Below are 24,115 nucleotides of genomic sequence, written 5' to 3' on the forward strand. Positions count from 1 at the left end.
AAGTCAGCATCTGCAGTTCCCTCCTGATCTGCCACCGTCATGATGGGGCAGCGGTAGAGTTGCTGCCTTACAACGAATGCAGCGCCGGAGACCCGGGTTCGATCCCGACTACGGGTGCCGTCTGTGGGAGTTTGTACGTTCGCCCCGTAACCTGCGTGGGTTTTCTCCGAGATCTTCGGTTTCTTCCCACACTCCAAAGACGTACAGGTGTGTAGGTTAATTGGCTTGGTAAATGTAAAAAATGTCCCTGGCGGGTGTAGGATAGTGTTAATGTGCGGGGATTGCTGGTCGGCGCGGAAGGGCCTGTTTCGGCGCCGTATCTCTAAACTAAACTAAACCACACAGGATCATTTATCAATTTGATGGAAGAACTGATTGAGCAACTGGAATTAAAACGTTAACAAACAATTGTACCTTGATGATGCATTAGTGCCTCCAATTATAATGAAGATTAAAATCAATCTCGAGAAAAAACTTCAGCATTTAATCATCAAGTGAACAAAGGGAATAAAGAAGATTAGATGTTTATTTAGGATAGACAAGGAATGATGGGCATTAAATACATATGCATATGGTCCAGGACATATATTGATACATTTGGTTGAAAATAAATAAGTTTACATTACAATAATATATTATACAACCTTATTAAAAATATAAAAATCGTTATTGTACGCATTCTATATTGATGTATTGTTTTATTATTTCCCGCTCATCAACGCATTTTAAACATCAATACAGCTGATGTACACTGACAAAGGGGATAGTGCAGTCTAACCTTTACGTTTACTTGGTCTACAGGTGGGAGTTTAGAGCAGAGATATTGTCTCTCAGGCTTCAGCATCAGATGGTGTTTAACACTGGTCCTCTCCCAGTACCTCTGGGATTTCACTCAAGTCCATTGATGTGCCCTGCATCAGCGATTTACTTGTGTGAGTGATGGGGTCCGCAAAGACCTCCACCGAGCTGGAGATTGACTGGAGGGACCTCTCTCGGAAGTAGTTGATGGCCTCGTGATCGATGAACATCTGCTCTTCTCGAAGGCTTTGCTCGTAGAGTTTGCGCTTGTGCCTGAACTCGATGACCGTCTTGGTGTAGGAGTTCAGCGTGGTGACCGAGGCTGCCATGCAACAGGTGAAGGATCCCCATGCGAGACTGTGGAGAGGGAAGGAGCAGCAAATGAAGCAATCTTATTTTGTTTGGTTAAGTTTAGAGATACAGCGCGCAATCAGGCCCTTCGGCCCATCGACCAACGATCACCGCGCACTTACACTATCCTATGCACACCAGGGACCATTTATATTTATACCCAGCCAATTAACCTTAAAACCTGCACGTCTTTGGGGTGTGGGAGGAAACCGATGATCTCGGAGAAAAAAGGTCACGGGGTGAACATATAACCCAGCCTATAATTGGGCAACCAGAACTGTACGCAATACTTCAAAGCGCAGGTATATGAGTATTTTTTTAAACCACATTTGGCATGATATACTTTTTTTTTAATCTACTTCTGCCATTCAGGATCTGTGTGTTGATTCTAAGAGAGGTGATGAAATTAATATCCACGTGACCGGAATTATCAAGAGAGATCATAATGAGTTTACTGGGAGTGGATGGCCTTTGGGGCTTGATAAATGCATCAGAGAGGTGACTCATATCTCATCAGTGTGGTCTAGTTTGAAGCCCAGAGGACCTGTGCGCGGAGGTCAATTGTTAATCTATCGTGCTAACCTCTTCCTATTTCCAAGCACATTTTGGCCCGAGTTGGCAGGTTTTTTTTTAAATCAATAAGGGAATCAACGATAATGGGGAACAAGGCATGAAAATGGAGCTAAGATGAAGACAAAGTGCAGGAGTAACTCAGCGGGACAGGTAGGATCTCTGGAGAAGAGAATGGGTGACTTTTTGGATCAAACTTGGAAGAAGGTCTCAACCCGAAACGTCAACCATCCCTTTTCTCCAGAGATGCTGCCTGTCCCGCTGAGATACTCCAGCACTTTGTGACCAGCCTTGGTACAAACCAGCATCTGCAGATCTTTGATTCTACAAGGAGCTGAGGCCAGGATCATTGGTTCCCATGGCCTACTTTTCTTCTCATTTCTTTTTTGTTGCTGCCTCTATATATAAAATATCTGGGTGGCACAATGGTAGAGCAGCGATGTTTTAGCAGCAGGGACTCGAGTTCGATCCTGACCTCGTGGAGTTTGCGTGCTCTCCCTGTGACCTTGTGGGTTTTCTCTGGTTTCCTCCCACATTCCATAGACGTGTGAGTTTGTAGGTTAATTGGTGTCGGGCGTGGGTGGGAAAGTGGCATAACATGTAACCATTGTGAACGGGTGATCGATGGTTGGCATGGACTCAGCGGGCTCGGTTTTCATGCAGTATCTCTAAACTAAACTGAACTAACCTAGACGGGTGCCAATGTCCAACTCTACATTACAATCTCTGACAGCTTCAAACAAATTTGCGGTGTGGGGAGGAAGCAAATTGACCTGTTTTGCTTCTTCTGGGAATTTGGAGGAAGAGTTGTGATTCGTCCCACATCCCGGTGGACAATTATTCACAACATTGCTGATTATTAGTGCTGGCTACAAGAATAAGTCATTTTTATCTTCACAGTATGCTCTTCAATCTTTCAGCAGTGAATTCACATCACGATGTGCTGTTAAAATGGTATGAACAATCATGGTGAGAGTGGAAGAGGAATGTGACCATCATGGAGCAATAGTTTATTAACAATTCACCGTTGATTTCTTTTTCAAATACAAAATGAAACACAAGAGTGAAATATAAATGATGGTTAAACTGCTACATTTCTATTCCTATTTTATTCTACGTTTTCATCAATAGGTTGGCTTAATAAAAATTACATCAGAGGGTGGTGAATATGTGGAACTCATTTCCACAGATGACTGCAAGACCGTTGATGGCTATTTTATACGGCAGATTCTTGATTAGTAGGGGTGTCCGTGGTTATGGGGAGAAGGCAGGCAAATGGGGTTGAGAGGGGGAGATAGGTCAGCCATGATTGAATGGCAGAGTAGACTTGATGGGCCGAATGGCCTAATTCTGCTCCAATCACATGAATTTATGAACCTTTGCTAATAATAAATTAGACCAAATTTCATTAAATTGTTAACCAATTCCATTAAGTTCTATTGAGTTGGACAAAGGGTCTCTAACCAAAACATTACACATTATTTTTCTCCAGAGATGCTGCTTTGTTCATGACGACCAAGCAGCCCCATCTAAGCTGGTCACATTTATCTGTATTTGGCCCACTTACAAAATCACGCTGACTATCCATAATGAACTCGTGCCTACCACATGTATGGCTAGAATGAAGATACTTATGATCATGAGTCATTCTGCTATTTCAAAGTGGTGCAAGAATCAGTCTGAAGAAGGGTCTCAACCTGATACGTCACCCATTCCTACTCTCCAGAGATGCTGCCAGTCCCGCTGAGTTATTCCAGCATTTTGTGTTTATCTTTGATTTAAACCAGCGTCTACAGTTCTTTCCCACACATATAATGTCAAGTCGCCAGGTTGAATTACCAAGTAAATTGACACCAGGATTGGCAAGCAGTCTGGAGCTTATCTGTACTTGATGGTGGGGCAGCCTGCTGGCAGGGTACGGCAATGTTATAGCAATGATGCTGGTTTGGGTTATCCAGAGAGCTGGACAAATTACAACGTACAAACTCTGTACAAACCCTTCTCAATGGACCCTTCTTCAGATTGGACATCTCTGGAGAAATAGGATGGGTGACGTTTCGAGTCAGGACCCTTCTTCAGACTGGCAACCAGGATCTGCAATTCTTTATTTCTACCACCTGTGACTTATGTGGACAAGGCTCAGACACATTGCAAAGGCAATACAGGCGAGGAAGTGGAATTTGGAACAGAGAGGGCAGTTAAAGATGCAAAGTACTGGAGTAACTCAGCGGGTCAGGCAGCACGCCTGGCGGACATGGATAGGTGTCGTTACGGGGTGGGACCCTTCTTGATGAAGCCTTCTGTCTTCCCGTTGCTTAGTTGGAAGAAATTATTTCTCATCTGGTGAAAGAATTTGGAAACAATGGAGGGTGAGGAGAGGAGAAGGGCTGCACGGTGGCGCAGCGGTAGAGTTGCTGCCTTGGCACTAGCAACCTGGGTTCGATCCTGACTATGGGTGCTGTCTATACGCATTTTGTAGATTCTCCCCGTGACCAGCGTGGATTTACTCCGGGTGCTCCGGTTTCCTCCCACACTCCAAACACATACAGGTATATAGATTAATTGGCTTTGGTAAAAATTTGTATATTGTCCCTGGTAAAATTGTCTCCTGCCGTGTGGGATAGTGCTAGTGTATGGGATGATCGCTGGTCAGCATGCACTTGGTGGGCCTGTTTCCGCAGCGTATATTAAAGTTTTAAAGTAAAGTACCAAAGAAGGAAGGTGAAGTTGGGATTCGCCAGCAAGTACGAAGAAACTGATGCAATTTATGTAGAATCTGCTTTGACTCCTCAACCTGTTTATGCATATGCTTGAAGCCCAACATCTGCCTGACTCGTTAATAAGGATAAATACAGATACACTGATGTATTTATGCTTCCAATACTTTCCCTCGGGGAGGTGGTGAATGAGTGGCATGTGTATATTACTTGAAAAAGGCACCAAGTAGCCAATAAACCTGAGGCACAAAATACATTAAAATCAAAACACTTGATCTATCATGCAATAAAGTCACACAAGACCCATTAAAATTCAAAGACCAAAGGGTACCATTGACTTTGGCATGTTCAAGGTCATATGTTGTAACATAAAGATTTGATTCTGGCCCTGGTTAACCAAGACTTATGATTTTCACGGACTTGTTTTCATTGTCAAACATTAAGCCTGTGTTCCCTGTGTCCTTACTTCCATTAACAAGTGCAGCAAGCTCACAGAGTTTTGTTGTCTCTGACAGTGAAACTATTCCTTTTGCTTGGCGCTTCCTTCACCTTTCACCACCCTGTACCCTGGCCAAGAGCACAATGGTTTGGTGTTAGCGACCTCTCTGTGGAACCCCACCAATATTTCTCTCAAGGCGGAAGGAAGAGGGCTCTGCCCGAGCCGGCTGCCTGCCCCTTTTCCAGGTTACGTCTGTGCCCGGGTAGTTTTAGAAAGGGACTATGCGCTGTCCGTGGGCGCTGTGGGGGATTTCCGGGACCGCTAGGCAAAGCTGGGGGTGGAATGCATCCTCAATAAGGATGGCGAAATAGCTATTTAATATTTCGAATTTAAGAATATTAGTTTTACTTTGTATTATGGTGGAGGGTTTGGTTGTATTGTTTTGTATTGTGCATCTCATTTTTGCAAATAATTGATTTAAATTATTTTTGTTAAAAAAAAACTCTCACTATTCCCATTGTCCAGCCTGTTCCATCTGAACATTGACCATTCATCTTCTCATCTTGTTTCCTAGGTGCAGTTATGGCAAATGGTTTCTGACTCTGGAACAAGACCATGCTGTATCAGTGGTGAATCTCTGGAACTCTGTGCCACAGAAGGTAGTTGAGGCCAGTTCATTGGCTATATTTAAGAGGGAGTTAGATGTGGCCCTTCTGGCTAAAGGGATCAGGGGGTATGGAGAGAAGGCAGGTACAGGATGCTGAGTTGGATGATCAGCCATGATCATATTGAATGGCGGTGCAGGCTCGAAGGGCCGAATGGCCTACTCCTGCACCTATTTTCTATGTTTCTATGTATCTGGCCCACGTGGTAGCTGGTGTGTGTGGGACATCCCACACTAATATAATTCACACGTGGGTATTTCCACTCATAAATACTGAAGAGAAAACACACTCCCTGGATCCAGAGCACTGGTTCAGTCTTGGAAGGGAAGATCAGAATGAATGGTTTAACAGTTTTGACCCTGGTCCTCAGAACAGCAGGTACCAAATGCAAAACACTCAATCTCATTCCCTCTGAGAGAGAATGTGAAGAACTTCGCTGAACTTCTCATGATGCGGCATAGTGGTGCAGCGGTAGTGTTGCTGCCTCACAGAGCCAGAGACCCGGGTTCGAACCTGACTACGGGTGCTCTCTGTATGAAGTTTGTACGTTCTCCCTGTGACCGGCATGGGTTTTCCCCGGGTGCTCTGGTTTCCGCCCACACTCCATGGATGTGCAGTTTTCCAGGTTAATTGGCTTCTGTAAAATTGTCCCAAGTGTGTAGGATAGAACTAGTGTACTGGTGATCGCTGGACTCGGTGGGCAGAAGGGCTTGTTTCCACGCTGCATTTCTACACTAAACTAAACTAAAACTAATAAAATGGTTTCAACCTGACGGGAATTACCCCTACAGTCTGAGCTTAGGAAATAATGTTCAAAACCTTATATAGGAGCATTCGAAAATGGCAAAAATAATTATTAGGCACTTGAGGTGTTTCTTCACGAATATTCCAGCAAGCAAAAAGCCAATAAGCCCTGAGGAAAATAAGAAAGGTTTGAAAAAGTCCTCTTGGGAAAGCATTGAAACTAATAACTTAAATCCAAAAACTTCTCGGCAGGTTTTACAATAATCAAGGGCAGGAGATTGCGGGCCTACCTTTATTAATTCCTGACCAGTCATTACATTTGCCAATAGTTATATCAGATGCCTACAAACTCATTCATTACTTATTTGTCGAAGAAATGGAGTTTTGAACAGCCCAAAGGCATTTTCATGCACAAATATAATTTATATATGCAAATATTATAGACTTATGGAAATGGAGTTCTGTTAAAAATAGATATTCAATCATTGGCATGCTAGAAGGATTTGATAGCGTGGATTTTTGATTCCAGAACCTTTGTATTTCACTTCATAAAAGTCAGTGGGATATCCACTATCATATCTATCTCTATGATCATAGCTGACAGCTCCAGGCATATCATTTTAATATCTTGTAATATGAAACTTCAAAGGGTTGCTGGAGTAAATCAGCGTGTGTTTTCTGTACTCTCTCCCTGAGAAAGCAGGCAGTATAAAATCACAAAATACTTCTACGCCGTGTCTTGCTGGAACATGCAGTCAAGGGCTTCACAAACATCACAAAGTCGGCATGGTGGTGAAGCGGTACGGTTGCTGACTTACCGCGCTTACAGCGCCAGAGACCCGGGTTCCATCCCGACCACATGTGCTGTCTGTACAGAGTTTGGACATTCGCACCGTGACTGCGTGGGCTTTCTCCAATATCTTCAGTTTCCTTCCACACTCCAAAGACGTACAGGTTTGTAGGTTAATAGGCTTGGTATAAATATAAATTGCCGGTAGTGTGTGTAGGATAGCAGGCACGGAAATCGCTATCAAAACATGGGGGGGACTTCAATTCAAAACATTGCATAGACTATACTATTCAAAAACAAAAATAAATAAACTTTTCCCTAACGTCTCACCCATTTGTGATAAATATAAGTCTCATGAAGCTACCATAGCGTACTCTTTTGTATTTTGTATAAAAATCCAAAAATTCTCGTACAAAATATTTGAAATCTTCACAAAACTATTTAAAATAAAACTCATACCAAAAGCAGAATGGATTATTTTTGGAATAACGGAAGCTAGTCCTGAACTAAACGTGTTTCAAAAGAATTTACTTAATTACGGGCTAATAATGGGAAAAGAAGCTTATACTCAAATTCTGGAAAAACGCTCCTATACCCACAATAAAAATGTGGATTTCAAACATGTTCGAAACATTACATCTGGAAGAGATGAGACTCCTCCTAGCAGGCAAAGCAGACCACTTCCAAAACATGTGGACTTATTACAAGCATAAGGTGCAATAGTAATTTAAAAAATAAATGGTGACAGGATCTGGTAACGGGGGGTGAAAAATACGATTGGTATATCCCTTTTTGCGGAGTTTTTTTTATAATAGAGCAATTGTTACTCTTTCTTTTTTTCTTTTCTAGGATCTATTTCTTAACTTTCTTCTCTAACTCCTTTTATAATGGGCTTTCTTTTCCCAACACTTTCCTGCACCTTCACGACTCTTTCTCACTTTCCTTACTTCTTTTATTTCTATCTTTTTTAAAGCTCAAAAAATGTAGGGATACAACAAATGTAATCAGATATATGTGGTGTGTATTACTGTAACTTATTGTACTTCTAATAAAAATAAAATAAAAAATAAAGTAAAAAAATTTTTAAAAAAAACTTGGGGGGGACACCATTTTTTGGCGGGCGTGCGCCTGCGTGCCTGCGCACGCACACACATGCATGCGCGAGCATGTGCACACACGCCAGGCTTCGGCCATGGGCCCTGTTGACGGTAACATCGGTAGCTGACCTGGTTGATGACCAACTTCGAACTACCAGCAACAGCAGCTTTGTCCGCCCCGAATCGTGGGGCTTGAATCGGCCCGTTCGCGGGGCCTTTCATCGGCTGGCGGGGGCTTCAACATCAGGAGCCTTGATCGCCTCAATGCACCAGTTTGATTTTAAGCCGCGCCGGGCGCAGAAAGGCCCCACGAATGGGCCGATCCAGCCCTTAGAAAGCGTCTGATAAAGTCTGGATTACAAAACAAGGGGGGGATTGTCCCCCACCTCTCAAAGCATGGAGGGGACGTGTCGCCCACCCCCCGTCCCCCCCAGGATTTCCGCCCATGTAAAATATTGTTAATGTGCGGGAATCGTTGGTCAGTGAAGACTTGATGGGACTAAGGGCCTGTTTCCGTGCTGTATCTCTAAACTAAACTAATCATGATGGTAGCAATACAAGAAAAAGCACTTGCTTTGTACACCACTTTACACATCCTCAGAACACCAAATAGTGAAAGGCCTGGACAGAGTGGCCTGGACAGATGTTTCCACAAGTGGGAGAGTCTAGGACCAGAGAGCTTAGCCTTAGAATAAAATGACTTACCATTAGAAAGGAGACGAGGAGGAATTAATTTAGTCAGAGGGTGGTGAATCTGTGGAATTTATTGCCACCGATGGATGTGGAGGCCATGTCAATGGATATTTTTAAGGCGAAGATTGACAGATTGGTAGAAACAGGCCCTTCCTCCCACAGAGGCCATACTGACCATCGATCACCGGTACACTAGTTCTATGTTATCCCACTTTTGCATCCTGCACACGCTAGGAGCAATTTGCAGAAGCCAAATAACTTATAAACCCGTTCTGTCTTTGGAATGTGGGGGAAACCAGAGCACCCGGAGAAAACCCACGCGGTCACAGGGAGAACGTACAAACTCTGCACAGGCAGCACCCGTAGTCAGGGTCTCTGCCGCTGTAAGGCAGCAACTCTACTGCTGATATGAAAAATAGCTGAGAAAAATAGATGAGAACACATAACATTGTGGCTGTATACTGAAGGCCTGCACTCCAGATGTACCCTCACCTTGAACAAATTATTGCCAGTTTTGTTACAGCACTGGCAACTACTCGACAATGTGGAAAATACCCAGTTATGTCCTACATATATAATGTAGGAGAAATCCAACCCAACTAATTACTGCCCAATGAGTCTACTCTCAATCATCAGCAGTGTTATGGAAGGAGACATCGCCAATGCTATCCGGCAGTGTTTACTCACCACTAACCTCATCAGGGTCCATAATGAATTTTATCAACACCGTTAGTACAGATCCAGACCAAAGACATTAATTCCAGAGGTGAATTGAAAGTGAATTTCCTGAACATTAAGGCGATGTTTGACCAAATGTGTCATCAAAGTAGTCTTAAAACTGAAATCAATGAACATCAAGCGTTGAATGTCCATTCACCAATGGTTAGAGCCATGAATCACAGAGGAAGGTGGCAGTCTGAAGAAAGGTCCCGACCTGACATATCACCCATCATTTTTCCCCAGAGATTCTGCCTGACCCGCTGAGTTACTTCCAGGACTTTGCATCCTGCATCTGCAGCTCCCTGTTTCCACACGCTACTATACGAGTTGAACAGAACATTGTTCGAGGGCCACCCATCTTGAGCTGCTTCATCAACTATCCTCCTTCATCCAAAGATTACAGGGCCACACGTTTACCGGTGATAGCTCAATATTCAATTCTGCTCATAACTCAGCGGACAGAAATAGCAGCAAATGAAGCAATCTGCAACACCTAGACTAGAGATAGCATTCAGGCAAGGGCTGATAAGTGGTAAATGACACTCATGTCATAAAATTCCCAGGCAGTGCCTCTTCCCTGCTCTCAATATCCTAGGGGTCACCTTTGATCAGAAACTCAATCAAATCAGAGAAACATTTTTTTTTTCTTCTCGAAAATGACAGGACGCATTTTAAATAGTAATGGTGAGTGAAAGGGAAACGGTTTAATCCACCAGCATGAGTCATATTCATGACCGCATTATACCGGGAAATTAATTTCAGCATTAATGAACTGTGCTGTTTGCTGCAGATAAATTTCACAGGGAGTTCAACCTTTGTCATCTTTCTTGCTTAAGACTCCACACATCAATGGGCAGCTCGACGGTATTGCGGCTTTTTTTTTTTTAATGATACACTTAATTACATTAGAATTATGAGCAGTCTGCCATCTCAGTCGAGGGAAGCGCCCGCCCTGCGGAACAGGAAGTTGTAAAGAGAAAGGCTCCACGGCAGAGTTGACGGCGAATCAACATTATGGACCTTTTTTTTCTACTTCTTTTCTTTCTCTTTCTCTCTCTATATCTTCTTTTATCTCTCCTTCTTTTCTCCATTCTTCTGTACCTTTTCGTGTACTCTCTTCTCTCGGGCTGCCTTGCTTTCTCACGCTATCTCTTTTTCTACTCTTTTCTTCCTTACTCCTGTTTTGTTATTAAATTAAAAATAAGAAGTTGTATATGAAATGTAATATGTCTATACGTATTAGGTACTGTGGTACCACGTTATTGTACTCACCTCTAACAATAAATAAATAAATAAATAAATAGATAAATAAATAAATAAAAGTACGGATCGGCACGTAAAAATAATCGCAATTCCATAAAGGAACATCTAGGTTACGATATCGTAAGAAATATTACTGTCACCGTTTGCAAGGGTTATATATTAAAGATGCTGTGCAAGTTCAGGATGAAATCGGAAATTTAAAACTTGGCTTATCACAAAAAAGGAGGTGACTTGTGTGTGCAATAAGTTCATAGGTAAATATCAAATTAGCCTGAGAAAGGTCTCGATCCGAAACGTCACCTATTCCTTTACTCCAGAGATGTTGCCTGACCCGCTGTTACTCCAGCTTTTCGTGTCTATTCTTAACTGAACTGGGTTGGATTTCTACTACTTTATGTTAACAGGCCATAACAAGGTGTCTTCCACATTGTCCAGTATTTTCCAGTGCTGTAACTATGCTGGGAATAGCTTTGCTCAGCGTGATGGTACTTCTCAAATGCAGGCCTTCAGTACTATAATACAGCCACAATACGTTCATAAGTTATGGGAGCAGAATTTGGCCATTTGGCCCATCAAGTCTGCTCCACCATTCAATCATGGCTGATCTATCTTTCCCTCTCAACACCATTCTCCTGCCTCCCAGTAACCCCCTTAAAAATATCCATTGACGACCTCCATAGCCTTCTGTGGCAATTAATTCCACAGATTCACCCCCACTGACCATTTGAATGGTGCCTTTGCTGCATCCACTTTTATGCAATTCTAAATAAGAACAGAAAATTGCCGGAAACACTCAGTTGATCAGACAGCATCTGTGGAGAGATACACGCAGTTAATGTTTCAGGTAGAAAAACTTGCATTGAAAACACTTCTGGAAGGGTGTTTGACCTGAAACGTTACCTATGTGCACCTTGCTACAGACGCTGCCTGACCTGCTGAGTCTGTCCAGCATTGTCTGTTTTTGTTTCTGTCTTCTATACCTAATGGCATTTAAAAATTGGTTAACAGTGAGGTCAAAGGATTAAGTACATAAAAACAGAAGAATGTGGCGTCAGCTGATACACAGACCACTTATGGTTGAACCCTCGTCAGTAGCTACGAGGGCTGGCACGTGACGTCACGGCCTAGGGGGAGCGTCCTGCTACTTAAGCTTGTCTCACCTCGAGACCTAGGCAGTGAACAGGTAGCTGAGCCCGAGAGAACAACCCCGCTCAGCTACAGTAGCAATGACAATTACGTTAGCAGACCAACTTAACATGTAACACCTGAATAAAACTACTGTTTGAACCTGCCTGGCGTCTGGCCTTATTCACCACGTTTGGTACCGCTACAAGAAGGCCATAAAGCTCCTTCGGCTTATTACACCATCCTTTGTTTAAAAGGTGGCGCAGCGGTGGAGTTACTGCCTCTCAGCACCAGAGACCCGGGTTCGATCCTGACTTTGGGTACTGTCTGTGTGGAGTTTGTACGTTCTCCCTGTGACCCCATGTGTTTCCTCCTCCTCCCACATCCCAGAGACGTGCAGGTTTGTGGGTTGATTGGCTTCTGTGAGTTATCCCTGGTGTAGGATAGAAATAGTGGACGAGTGACTGTTGGTCGACACGGACTCGGTGGGCTGAAGGGCCTGTATAGTCACTAAACTAATCTAAACTAAGCTGAAATAAATAGCGGGCCCTTCATTTAAAAACCCCATCCATGCAAGCTGTCCTGTAATTTAACTATGTTTTCACAAGCAGCTGTAATTTGATGGTGTTTCTTCTTCATTATACCTTCAGCAACCTATTGAGATGATGAGTGGCTGCTTAGTCACCAGATTTCTGAGAGAGTGCGACACAGTGACCTCTACAGGCGACGAGGGAACAGTGCAAAAGCACTTCAACACAATCTTTACGCAGCATGACGTGAAGCCCCTTTGAAGCCCTCGTGTCGAAGGAACTCCCACCGTTCTCTGTCATAGATATTGGACTCGAACATTTTAACTCAAAGGAAAGACTGAAGCTTAATTTTAAAAAAGGAGGGGGAAGACTTAACCAAGGCGTATAACATATGTGTAGGATGGAACTGCAGATGCTGGTTTACACCGAAGTTTGACACAAAATGCTGGAGTAACTCAGCGGGGCAGGCAGCATCTCTGGAGGGAAGGAGTGGGTGAGGTTTCGGGTCGAGACCCTTCTCCAGACTGAGAGTCAGGGGAGTGACTTCATCCCTCTCACAGTTTGGGCAGCCGATTCGGAAGTATTTTTGTTCCAAACAGTGCAATGTTCTAAGACCTATGCTAGTTACCAGTCAAACTATTACCTTGGGAATATGGATAGTTAACAGTGACTTAAATGAGGATTTTAGGATTTTTTAACAGAACAGATGATGACTATTACCTTGGGAATATGGATAGTTAACAGTGACTTAAATGAGGATTTTAGGATTTTTTCAGATAGGATAAGGCAGAATATTAACCATATAACCATATAACAATTACAGCACGGAAACAGGCCATCTCGGCCCTACAAGTCCGTGCCGAACAAATTTTTTTTCCCCTTAGTCCCACCTGCCTGCACTCATACCATAACCCTCCATTCCCTTCTCATCCATATGCCTATCCAATTTATTTTTAAATGATACCAATGAACCTGCCTCCACCACTTCCACTGGAAGCTCATTCCACACCGCTACCACTCTCTGAGTAAAGAAGTTCCCCCTCATATTACCCCTAAACTTCTGTCCCTTAATTCTGAAGTCATGTCCTCTTGTTTGAATCTTCCCTATTCTCAAAGGGAAAAGCTTGTCCACATCAACTCTGTCTATCCCTCTCATCATTTTAAAGACCTCTATCAGGTCCCCCCTTAACCTTCTGCGCTCCAGAGAATAAAGACCTAACTTATTCAACCTATCTCTGTAACTTAGTTGTTGAAACCCAGGCAACATTCTAGTAAATCTCCTCTGTACTCTCTCTATTTTGTTGACACAAAATATTCCCATTGTTGAAGGGAAGTCTATTTGTGGACGATGCAATATGGCTTTAACGACCATTCAAGAATGGTGACATTCCTATCTAGTTTAGGATTATGAGTCAACCCATTTTAGTGGGTTGACTAGTAATAATAATAATAATAAATTTTATTTATGGGCGCCTTTCAAGAGTCTCAAGGACACCTTACAAAAATCTAGCAAGTAGAAGAAAAACATGTAAGCGGAATGAAATAAATAGTAGAGACATGACTAGTACACAAATTAAAGACAGAATTCAATTCAAAACACAATATGAGGCAATTCAAGCACAGATGAAAAGGGAGGGGGACGTGGGGCTAAGGATAGGCAGAGGTGAAGAGATGGGTCTTGAGGCGGGACTGGAAGATGGTGAGGGACACGGAATTGCGAATCAGTCAACTGACTGGTGAATTACTTCATGAAAAAGCATAAGTTTTTAATCAATCTGCATATCTATCTTTGGAATGTGTTATTAATTAGAACATCTGAAAGGTCCCTCAAGTTCAGAGGATGGTGAATCTGTGGAATTCATTGCCACAGACGGGTGTGGTGGCCAAGTCATTGGGTATTTTTAAAGTGGAGATTAACAGGCTCTTGAATCTTAGAAGGGGGGGGGACCAAGGTCATGGGGAGAAGGCAGGAGAATGGGGTAAGGTGGAACAGGTATGACTGAATGGCGGAGTAGACATGATGGGCCGAATGGCCTAATGCGGGTCCTATGTTTTATGAACTTATGAAGCTCTATCCATCTCACCTTTGGTGGGAGAAGATTAGGTATTTTATCTAAGAGTAAAGAATCATAAAATACATTCAGATTTACTGTAGATACCAAAACGAAATAACAATTAAGAAGGCATAATAGGAGGAAACCAAGATTGGTTTCATTTATTGAACTATAATATGGTATAATTACAGGGGGAAATTCAAATATGAGTATTTGTAATGGAGTTTAATGTAGTAAAACCCAGGCAGCTGACACCACTATAATCGCTATAATTACTATATATATATATTCCTTGATGGGGACTATTTTTGGAACAGCGCAAGGTCAATGTAGGCAGTACAGTACAATTTACTCCCACATGCCCAAGACATGTTGATTGGTTAATTGGCTCCTATAAATTGCATCTAGTGTAGGTGTGTGACAGTGGAAACAGGAGTAGTTAAATGGACACGTATGAGAGAGAAGTGCTTTAGGCAGGGGGAAAAGGGGGGGGGGGGGGGGGGGGGGGGGGGGGGGGGGGGGGGGGGGGGGGTGTAGGAATGATGGGGTCGCTTCTTGAGCCAGTGTAGACTTGATGGACCAAGTGACTGTCATCTCTACTTTGTGGCAAAGTACAACATGAATGGCTAGAATTTAACCAGAGCTCTCTGTGTTCAGAAGTTGTAGGAGCCGAGCTGGGAACAGCTTTGCTCAGGGTGAGGGTACTTCTCCAATGCAGGCCTTCAATACTATAATACAGCCACAATACGTTCATACGTCCATAAGTTATAGGAGCAGGATTAGGCCATTTGGCCCATCGAGTCTACTCCACCATTCAATCATGGCTGATCTATCTTTCCCTCTCAACCCCAATCACTACCTGGTAAGTTTCAATAAGGTGTTCCCTCATCCTTCTAAACTCCAGCGAGTACAGGACCAATGCTCACCATATGCTCATCATATGTTAACCCACTCATTCCTGGGATCATTCTCATAAACCTCTTCTGGATCCTCTCCAGAGCCAGCACATCCTTCCTCAGATATGGGGCCCAAAACTGCCCACAATACTCCAAATCTGGTCTGACCAAAGCCTCAGCATTGCACCCGGTCTTTATTTTCTAGTCCTCTCATAATAAATGCTGTGATGTTGCTCAGGTCAGTGACACAATTTTGCTTTCCGGCGCAAATTATAAATTTTGGATAAATAAATGCGCTAACATTCTGGAGGCAGGCGGAGTACAGTAGAACCCCATGGAACCTCACCAGGTCAGGTGTTCATTTTGATGCTTGTTATGTTTTGCAAGGAAATTAGGAAACTAGGAATTATGGTTTAAATTGAGCAATTTTAATTTTTTTTAAATCTTCAAATCGTTAGCCTATATACTTTTCAAAGTTTGCATGGTTTTATTTGGATATAATGGAAATGATTTAATGTCGACACACAGTGGCACAGCTGGTGGATCTGCAGCCTTAGATAAGATATGCCATTTATTGTCACTATACATGTACAGTATAGTGACAATAAATGGCATATCTTATCTAAGGCAGCAGATTCCTTACACCATTGTGAGAGGATTTGTGAGAGCAAGGATGTCCTACTGCAGTTGTGCAGGGCCCTGGTGAGATCGCACCTGGATTATGTGAAATTTTGGTCTCCTAATTTGAGGAAGGACATTATTGCTATTGAGGGTAGCATAGGTTCACCAGGTTAACTCCCGGGATGGCGGGACTGACATATGATGAAGGAATAGGTCGACTGAGCATGTATTCACTGGAATTTAGAAGGATGAGAGGATATCTTATAGAAACATATAAAATTCTTAAAGAATTGGGCAGGCTAGATGCAGGAAATATGTTCCCGATGTTAGAGAAATCCAGAACCAGGGGTCACAGTTTAAGAATAAGACCATTTAGGACTGAGATGAAGAAAAAGTTCTTCACCCAGAGAGTTGTGAATCTGTGGAATTCTCTGCCACAGAAGGCAGTGGAGGCCAATTCACTGGATGTTTTCAAGAGAGAGTTAGATTTAGCTCTTAGGGCTACAGGAATTAAGAGGTAGACGCAAAATGCTGGAGTAACTCAGCGGGTGAGGCAGCAACTCTGGAGAGAAGCAATATGCGACGTTTCGGGTCGAGACCCTTCGATTTAAACCAGCATCTGCAGTTCTTTCTTACACAAGGAATTAAGGGATATGGGGGGAAAGCAGGAACGGGATACTGATTTTAGATGATCAGCCATGATCATATTGAATGACGGTGCTGGTTCGAAGGACCGAATGGCCTATTCCTGCAACTATTTTTCTATGTTTCTATGTTTCTATGACACGGTTGTTCATCACACAGCCTCACCTGTTTCTTTCCTACTTCAATGAACGATTTGTTCGGATTGATTTAAAAGTTCACTTTAACAACGATCTCCATTGCCAGAGGCTCCTGGCAGCAGGTTCTAGTTCATTTGTGACCAATGACAAATATATTGCTCTGCATGATACTTGCCCTCTGCTTGCAGCCTGCTAGACTGTCGAACATGCTGGATTTGTGCTGTTCCCTCATTTCTTCCTTTTAAGCCACAGAATTCAATTTAACGTTATGTAGATACAAAGCGCTTGGCGACTCTCATACTCTGTACTAGTGGCGTGCCACAAATATAACCAATTGCATCGGGAAAACCTGTATACAAATTTCCCAATTATATTACGTGTGTAAAGTTAAAAAGGAAAGCTTGTTAATAGGAAAAAAAAACAGTTTTAGTTTGGTTTAGAGATACAGCACAGAAACAGGCCCTTCGGCCCACTGAGTCCATGCTAACCAGCGATCCCTGCACACTGGGACAATTTAGCACGGGTGAAGAGAGATCAGCCATTATTGAATGATGGGCCAATGAGTGGGCCAAATGGTCTAATTCTGCTCCTAGGACTTACGAACTTATGAACATTCAGTTCCTCCATCTTGAATGCAGTGTGCATGTCAACAAAATATACCAAGAGCAACTTGCCAAAACATCTCCAACTGTACTTTCCTAACCTGTAACATCTACAGTCCAGGAAAATAGTAGCAATCTCATGGGACTACCGTTGCCTCCAACATCTCCTCTGACTCACACTTATCATTGACTTGGAATATATTGCCAATCATTCATTGTTGTTAGCTCTGAGCCTGCAACACCCTCTCCAATAGCACTGTTGGATGGCTGGAATCATTGCAGTCCAGCATTGATATACGTTGTACTGCTTGCACTGTACGAATCATTGCAGTCCAGCATTGATTTCGTACTGTTGCACTGTACGAAAAGCAACTTACTCTTGAGGCTTTTCTTAAATACTTCAAAGGCTTTTTGCAGATCCTTATTCTAGAGCCATAGAGCCTTTCGTTAAAATCATCTTACTACTGTGGCAAGATTAGGTAGGATTCTGACAGAATATTAGATCATACAGATTCACCAATGTGTGGCTGAAGAAATTCCTCCTCATTTCCATTCTGAAGGTACGTCCTTTTATTCTGAGCCTCTGGTCCTAGACTCTTCCACTAGCACTGCTAAACACTGAAAACCAATAGGCAAGTATGGTAGATTTAATTATGAGAGGATTACTGTATACTGTAGGTGTAACAACATTCTACTGCATTTATATCAGAGCTGGATGAGAATTCACCTGGAACACTGTGTCAAGCTTTGGTTCCCTTACCTAAAATAAAATTGGCTTGCAATAACACAGGCTTGCCTTACAAGGAGTTAAGTGAGAGTTTAACTGCTCTGGTACCAGGGATGGTGGGTTTGCTTTATGTGGAAAGATTAAGCAGACTGGGCTTAATTAGAACATGGGAGGATACACGGGGAACTGGGAAGATGTGTAGGAAGGAACTGATGCTGGTTTACAGTGAAGATAGACACAAAACACTGGAGCAACTCAGCGGGTCAGGCAGCATCTTTGGTACAAAGGAAGATTTATGCAGTACAATTATGCAGTGCCAGAGACCTGTGTTTGGTCCCTACTACGGATGCTGTCTGCGTGGAGTTTGTAGGTTCGCCCCGTGACCATGTGGGTTTGCTCTGAGATTTTAGGTTTCCAGAGGTACAGGTTTGTAGGCTCGTTGGCTCGGTAAAATTGCAAATTGTACCTAGTGTGTGTAGGATAGTGTTAGTGTGCGGGGATTGCTGGATGTTGCGGGCTCGGTGGGCCATAGGGCCTGTTTCCACGCTGTATCTCTAAACTGTGACGTGGAATGATTTCCCCACGCATTGTGTGGTAAGTTTTAAAATTTTAGAAATTCTACAATCCAGAAACTAATGGAGTCTCAGTCATTCAGTTAATTCAAACTAGAGCTCATGGATGTCTGCCTATTACTGAATCAAGAGATGTGAGACATACTGCTGAATCTGATGCAGCATCTTAATGTGAGAATATTTTTGATTCCAATTTCATCCAAGACTTGTTTGGTATACAAGTGCAGCCCTCAAGGTTTTTAATATTCAAGAAATGCTGTTCACAACGCCTACATTAAGTTGACTGCAGGCATGAGAGGTCGAGCTTCATAAAACCGTCTCCTCCCTGCCAAATCCATGTATAAATCTCTGGATGTTGGCAGAGGAGATTGTTCACCAGCTCATTTCACAACCTCTGCAGAGCTGAATGGTTCTGACTGCCTTAGGAACACCCTGATCACTATCGCCCATTCACTTAGCGTCACTGTGAACCATTCACTGTACCATTCAAGTTGTAGAGTAATACAGTGTGGAAACAGGCCCTTCGGCCCAACTTGCCCATACCGGCCGACATGCCCCAGCTACACAAGTCCCACCTGCCTGCGTTTGGTCCATATCCCTCCAAACTTGTCCTATCCATGTACCTGTCTAACTGTTTCTTAAATGTTGGGATAGTCCCAGCCTCAACTACCTCCTCTGGCAGCTTGTTCCGTACACCCACCACCCTTTGTGTGAAAAAGTTACCCCTCAGATTCGTATTAAATCTTTTCCCCTTTACCTTGCACTTATGTCCTCTGGTCCACAATTCCCCAACGCTAGGCAAGAGATTCTACCCAATTTATTCCTCTCATGATTTTATACACCTCTATAAGATCAGTTTGCACAGTTCTTTAACTAACGGCACTTTCAATGCAAAGGCCCCAGGTTAGGGTTTAATGTGGATGGGTCAGCTATATGATTTTATACATTATCAGCTGTACGTCTCTTAATGCCCATGTATGAATCCTTAAACATATCTTCATATTGTCAGCATTTTCTTAAAGTCTGGCTTGCGATGTGTTTACTCTCAATACATGTATTCTATTTTCAAACTTTTCAGTCAATAATTTCCTAGCAAAGTCAGTCTGTCAAAGTGCTAATATAACCTGCCACTATGAACATTAATTTTCCTTTGAGCCCACGTTCCACATCCAAATGCTCGCAGGGTGCTGCTGGTATATATTCTTGGTCTTTTTAAGAGCTTTCGAGATGCAGCATGGAAACAGGCCCTTCGGCCCACCGCGTCAGCGCACACCATCGATCACCCGTTCACACTGGTTTTATGTTTACCCACTTTTGCATCTTACATGTTAGCGGCATTTTACAGAAGCCAATTTACCTAAAAAACCTGCATGTCTTTGTAGTGTGGGAAGAAACCGGATCACCCAGGGAAAACCCATGCGGTTACAGGAAGAACCTGCAAACTCCGTAAAGACAAACTCCGTACCCATAGTCAGGATCGAACCGGGTTTTTGGTGCTGTGAGGCAGCAACTGTGCCGGTCATTATTTTACAGTACCTTTCCCCTATGGCACCAAGACAATCTCCTTGATTACCTACACAGAACAATCTATGACTATGCTAACATTCATTGTTAATATCCTTATTATTGATCTTTATTTTAAAATTAAAACCACTGCTGTTTGTTATTACCATTGTTTATACCTTGTACAACGACCACACTGCATTGCTACTTCATCTCAGTATTGTTCAAATTCTATTGACATTGTTTCCTTCCATTAAACATTTACTGGACTACCATTACTTTAGTTCACTAGGTTCTCACTAGACTTGCATACAACAACTAATTGTTCTTGGAGACACAAGACACTGCAGATGCTTGCATCTTGAGCAAAAAACAGAAAACATATGCGAATTGGGCCTGTATTCGCTGGAGTTTAAAAGAGTGAGGGGGGACCTCATTGAAATGTACCGAACAGTGAAAGGCTTGGATAGAGTGGATGTGGAGAGGATGTTTCCCCGAGTGGGAGAGTTTAGGACTAGAGGTCATAGCCTTAGAATTAAAGGACATTGTTTGAGGAAGGAGTTGAGGAGAAATTTATTTTGTGGTGAATCTGTGGAATTCTTTGGATATATTTTTAAGGCAGAGATAGATAGATTCTTGATTAGTGTGGGTGTTAGCGGTTATGGGGAGAAGGCAGGAGAATAGGGTTAAGAGGGCGAGATATATCAGCCATGATTGAATGGCGGAGTAGACTTGATGGGCCGGATGGCCTAATTCTACGTCTATCACATGATCTTATGAAAATGCTGGAGTAACTCATCGGGTCAGGCAGCATTTCTGGAGTACAGGGACAGGCGATGTTTCGGGTCGGGACCCTTCTTCAGACTGATTCCAGTGGGGAGAGAAAATTGGAAGAGACGTGGGATTGGGACAAGGCCAGACAAGTGATAGGTGGATACAGCTGAGGAGATATGATTGGAAGATGGGTGGACAAAGGCCAGACACAGAGAGGAGACAAAGGGCTATGAGATATGGAGAAAAGAGGCGTGAATTGTGAAGCCAGAGGAAGGAAGGAATGTAGATGAAATAGGATCAGGTCGGGGGGGGGGGGGGGGGGGGGGGGGGGGTGCAGGATATAAAAGGTGGGGGTGATTAGTTGGTTCATTAACTAAAATGGGAGAATTCAATATTCATATCCTCGGGTTGAAAGTGTAAAATGAGATATTGTTCTTTCAGTTTGCATGTTGTGGCTTGCTTCCAGGTTGTATAATTCTATGGCAATTGTCATTTTAGCTCAAGTGCTAGACAAGGAGTGATCCAGGTTCTATGCAGCTGTGATCAAGCCAGGACAAATTCATTCGAATGGTGTGATTGTTCTTCCGCACAGTTAAACAATGCATGCACGGATGAAAATGTTTCTACAATGCCCCGTGACATTCATGCTTGAGATGGATGTTTCACTTATCTCTTGAGTGCTGCAGGGTGTATGTAAAAGATATGTCAATACAGGTGGAGAGCATATTGACCCGGTTGTATCACGGCCTGGTTCAGCAACTTGGAAAGCATCCCTCTTCTGTTCCCACCACAGTCTGAGCTTAGGGCCTGGTCCAACAGTGTGAAAACGTTTTGAAACAATATATTCTGCAAACCAACAATCTCTCAGGATTACTGGAGGAACTCAGTGGATCTGGCAGCATCTATGGAGCGAAGGAAATAGGCAACGTTTCGGGCCAAAACCCTTCTTCAGTCTGAAGAAGGGTTTCGGCCCGAAATGTTGCCTATTTCCTTCGCTCCATAACTGCTGCCCCACCCGCTGAGTTTCTCCAGCACTTTTGTCTACCTTCAATTTTCCAGCATCTGCAGTTCCTTCTTAAACAATCTCTCAGGATTGTTGTCCCAGTGTCCTGGCTCAGAGAAAAGATAGATTTTAGGTTTAGGTTTAGTATTGTCACATGTACCGAGGTACAGTGAAAAGCTTTGTTTTGCATGCTTTCCAAGCAGATCGGATATGCCTTATATAGATACAAACTAAAATAGCTCAAACGTAACTACAATAGATAGAGCAAGGGGGAAGATACAGAGTGCAGAATATAGGTCTCAGCATTGTAGCACATCAGTTTCTTAGACAAAGTCCAATGTCCACAATGGGGTAGAGGTGAATGAACAGCACCCCAGCATGCGGAAGGGGCATTCAGAAGCCAGATTGGGGAGGGGAAGACGCTGTTCCTGAGACTGAAGGTGCACACTTTCATGCTTTCAAAGGTCAAAATGCTGTAATTTATCAATTTGAAAGCGTTGTTTATTTCAGCTGCTGTGTGACAGTGGTCAGTAGTATTGAATTCCATCAGTAATTAGACCTTAGCCTTTACTTTATAGATATTGCATGGAAACAGGCCCTACAGCCCTCCCAACAACAACAGATGGGTATTTGACTCATAAATTCATATGGTCATAAGTGATAGGAGCAGAATTAGGCCATTCGGCCCATCATGTTTACCCTGCCATTCAATCATGCCTGATCTATCTCACCCTCTCAACCCCATTCTCCTGACTTCTCTCTATAACCCCTGACACCCGCCCCAATCACAAATCTATATATCTCTGCCTTAAAAATATCCATTGACTTGGCCCCCACAGCCTTCTGTGGCAATTAATTCCATAGATTCACTGAGGGTCAGGCAGAGATTCAGGTTAATTTGGGATAATTGTCGTAACAGGCCCAGACACTATGACACTCTCAATCCTCTGACCTCTAGTCTGCTGCCTGCCTCATGGCTCATCATCCCCATTAAAACCAGGACCTTTTGCAGAAGCTGGCCCTGATAACAAATGTTTATTTTGTCATTCACAGTAACCCAAGTGGATAAAAACAAGTCTCTGCAACGTTATAGTTATCGTTAGAGGACAATTCAATCTGTGACCTGTGCAGTTGTGTAATTAAATGAACGAGAGAAAGCCATTTCTATTTTAGCAGTGGCTATTATCACATTTCCTCAGACCCTTTAGATCCTTTAATCGTTTAAAGGGAGGTACACATGTGCCGTGACTAATATGATAATTTTACAATGGAGTATTGCATGCACGGATGTCATGTGCGTAAGAGATAGTGATGAGCAATAAATGTGCCACGAGAGTAAATAAGAATGATTGGGAGATGCTCGCTGTAAATGTGAATGTGTAAATAAGTACCACTGTGTACTTGGCTGCAGGACGAATGAGATACACAAAAGGCCAATCTTATATCCACTGAAACATGAAATGTTCTAAACTACGTCTATTACAAAATTATGGCCTAGGTTTATATATAAACAATATTCCCTCTGCAATCTTAATATTATGAATTATGTTTGTAGTGTATAACCAGTCAGGAGTAAGTTAACCCAGCAGGTTACTTACTCTTCTTGAATTCTCCCAATTGTGTTAGTCCTTGCTGTCTCCTTCCCTTCCTCAGCCCTCCTGCTGTCTCCTCCCATCCCCCAGCCTTCGAGCTCCTCCTCCTTTTTCCTTTCTTCTCCCCACCCCCGATCAGTCTGAAGAAGGGTTTCGGCCCTAAACGTTGCCTTTTTCCTTCGCTCCATAGATGCTGCTGCACCCGCTGAGTTTCTCCAGTTTTTTTGTGTACCAGGGGTTTAATTTAGTTTAGTTTAGAGATACAGCACGGAAACAGGCCCTTCGGCACCGCCCTGGTCCGCGCCAACCAGCGATCCCCGCACATTATCACCAACCTACGCCCACTAGGGACAATTGTTACATTTACCAAGCCAATTAACCTACAAACCTGTACGTCTTTGGAATGTGGAAGGAAACCGAAGATCTTGGAGAAAACCCACACTGGTCACGGGGAGAACATGCAAACTCCGTACAGACAGCACCCGTA

General features: G+C 43.1%; 1 protein-coding gene across 1 annotated transcript in view; it reads right to left on the minus strand.

Annotated features, from left to right (window-relative positions):
• Positions 1 to 321: 321 nt before the first annotated feature.
• gsg1l (gsg1-like) overlaps positions 322 to 24,115 on the minus strand; it is a 133,895-nt gene continuing 110,101 nt past the window's right edge. Inside the window, exon 6 of the mRNA XM_055651222.1 lies at positions 322 to 1,155. Within this exon, the coding sequence (XP_055507197.1) occupies positions 855 to 1,155 (301 nt within the window). The 3' untranslated portion in view covers positions 322 to 854. The remainder of the gene's footprint in view (positions 1,156 to 24,115) is intronic.

The sequence above is a fragment of the Leucoraja erinacea genome, chromosome 20 (genome assembly GCF_028641065.1).
Source record: "Leucoraja erinacea ecotype New England chromosome 20, Leri_hhj_1, whole genome shotgun sequence".
Taxonomy (NCBI): Eukaryota; Metazoa; Chordata; class Chondrichthyes; order Rajiformes; family Rajidae; genus Leucoraja; species Leucoraja erinaceus.